At 51.9% G+C, this 2,441-nt stretch overlaps 1 protein-coding gene across 1 annotated transcript; it reads left to right on the top strand.

Annotated features, from left to right (window-relative positions):
• The first annotated feature begins 320 nt into the window (after nucleotides 1–320).
• LOC148030822 (Calcium-dependent lipid-binding (CaLB domain) family protein) lies at nucleotides 321–1,885 on the top strand. The gene has a single exon (XM_087684358.1). The coding sequence runs from the start codon at nucleotides 665–667 to the stop codon at nucleotides 1,640–1,642; it is 978 nt and encodes a 325-aa protein (XP_087540484.1). The 5' UTR covers nucleotides 321–664; the 3' UTR covers nucleotides 1,643–1,885.
• The last annotated feature ends 556 nt before the right edge of the window (nucleotides 1,886–2,441 follow it).

Below are 2,441 nucleotides of genomic sequence, written 5' to 3'. Positions count from 1 at the left end.
ATGAAGGGTGTGGTAAGTTCATTTAAGCGGAATAGCTAGTGTGACTAGTTGGTTAGAACAAGTCCCACAATATCGTTCCATGAGACCATCACTTTGACCAATGCTGCCAGTTCCAGATAGTTAGTTCATGCCATGACAAATATGCGGGTAGGTAGCATTTGAGGGAGGTCATATGCTAGAATTGTGGGTGTGCTGGCCTAGGCCTTTTTGTAGAATGAATCGACCGTCCCTGCTGGCCGCCTAGTTAGAATCTTAGAAAACGTATGCCGGCGAACGAACCTGCCGAGTCTTCACTTACTAAAAGACTCGGGGCTTCGGCATTTGTGTCGAAAAAGACACAGCACTAGTAGTGACGCGCATGAGACGCAGCGCAAGCACCGTGTGCCTTCCGCGTAGAATCCTCAATCCATGGACCATGGCCATGTCAGAGAAAAGCATGCGATGCCAGCATGCCCGACAGAGGTTTACGGAGGAAAGCACAGAGGTGTGCTTTAAAGCAGCGAGCGAGCGTTTGGCCATATAGATCTGAGAAGCAATTCATCGATCGTTTCATGCAGCTGTAGGTGTTGCTCCCGGGTGTGTGCGCGTGTGTGTTTGTGTGTGTGTGCAGAGAAAAACATACAGATATCTTCGTAGGCAGCAGCAGCAGCAGCAGCAGCAGCTGATGGCAAGCCCGGTAGAGGTGGAGGTGACCATAGAGAGGGCCCGAGATCTGAAGAATGTGAACTGGAAGCATGGAGATCTGCGCGCCTACGCGGTGGCGTGGGTGGATCCGGTGGCGAAGGTGAGCACGAAGGCGGACGAGGAGCACAACACAGAGCCGCGATGGGGCCAGAGGTTCACCCTCCTGGGCCCCCCAAAAGACCTGATCGAGGAATCGGAGCTCATTATCGAGATCTTCCACGACGAGGCCAAGGATGCCCTCGACAAGGCCATCGTCGGCAGAGCCTCCCTCTCCCTCGCAGAGGTCCGCGACGCGGGTGGCTTCGGCGAGACGCTCGACTTCACCCTGAAGCTCAAGCGCCCCTCTGGCCGCCCCCACGGCAAGGTCGAGGTCGGCGTGCGCCTGCGTGAGAAGAAGCCCGTCGCCATGCCGTACTCCGCCCCCGGCTACGGCCAGGGGCCTCCGCCACCGCACGGCTACTATGGAGGACAGAGGGAATGGCAAGGCTACCCTTCATATGGTAATCCTAACCCTAACCCTAACCCTAACCCTAATCCTAGTCCTTACAATCCCTATCCTTACGCCCCTCCTTATGGGCAGGCCCCACCTCCCTATGGGCAGGCCCCTTACAATCCTCAGCCTTACCCCAGCTATGGTGCCTACCCCCAGCAGCCCAATTACCCACCTGCCCACGCCCCTCCCCCCTACTACTCAGATGTTGGTTCGTCCGCCTACAACCCGCCTCAGGCGCCGCCCAAAACCGGCAGCAAGTTTGGTGGCATGGGCGCCGGCCTCGCCGTGGGTGCCCTCGCAGGCGCGGTGGGCGGGCTCGCCCTTGGCGAGTTTGTTGAGCATGAGGAGAAAGAGGCAGCTGAAAACCAAGCCGAGGAGGATGCAGAACGCTATGGAGAACTCGACGAGGCCCGTGGCGGTTACGACGGGGGCGATTATGGTGGTGACTATGGTGATGATTTCTGAGCGAATCCGTTTCTGATGCTATAGGCATAAGTAACCCCACCCCCCGGTGAAAAAAGAAAACATAAACCATCCCTATACATGTCTTGTTTTTGATATACTCTGAGTGCGTCTGTAACGAAACTGGCAATCAGCCAAGTTAGGCCTTTCTCTTCTCTCGTTTTGCTTAAAGCTAAACCGATACTATTCAAAGTGTGTAAATGTACACAATTAATCTATATTCTGTATGGTTCGTAATGTTCACAAGTGGGAAAAGCATACATGCTCTGTACAGTTCATAATAATGTGACAAGTGGGAAAAAACCAATTCGCGTCGAGGAGATTGATTAGCCCTCAATAGAGGAGAGAGTTATTTCACAATTCGTCTTTGAGGAGATTGCTTGACACTCTATGGAGAAGATCTGATTAACATTCTATAGGGAAGAGAGAGGTGATGAAACACTCCATGCCACTTCCTATTTCAAGAGATCAATGGACACTGTAAAAGGGGGGAGAGGTATGGAATAGGTCTCTTATTATGATGATTGAATAATGTAGCTGTTTGGTGATTGTTCCATTATATGTAAAATCTCCCAAAATAAAGGAATGCATGTACTTACGAATGATGGCCCGCAAGGCACAGTCACATAAATTCTTTTCTTGTTGAGTACAAGTGGTTTCGAGTTTGGGTGAGCATCACCAAGTCTAAGTGGAAGTGAAGGGAGGTGGCAGAGCGAAGTGAAGCAAAGCTCACTTGCTCTCCTTATTCTCATTGCCTATAAGGAGATACATTAGGTTCATGGCTAATCCATGTGCCGTGAAG

Source organism: Lygodium microphyllum, chromosome 9, assembly GCF_053477565.2.
Source record: "Lygodium microphyllum isolate KBCC chromosome 9, Lygodium_microphyllum_v1.1.10, whole genome shotgun sequence".
Lineage (NCBI taxonomy): Eukaryota > Viridiplantae > Streptophyta > Polypodiopsida > Schizaeales > Lygodiaceae > Lygodium > Lygodium microphyllum.
The sequence above is the reverse complement of the archived record's forward strand: the minus strand, read 5'-3'. Positions and strand labels throughout refer to the sequence as shown.

Excerpts from the sequence above, each read along its gene's own strand:
- LOC148030822 (XM_087684358.1), top strand. The coding sequence starts at position 665 with ATGGCAAGCCCGGTAGAGGTGGAGGTGACCATAGAGAGGGCCCGAGAT.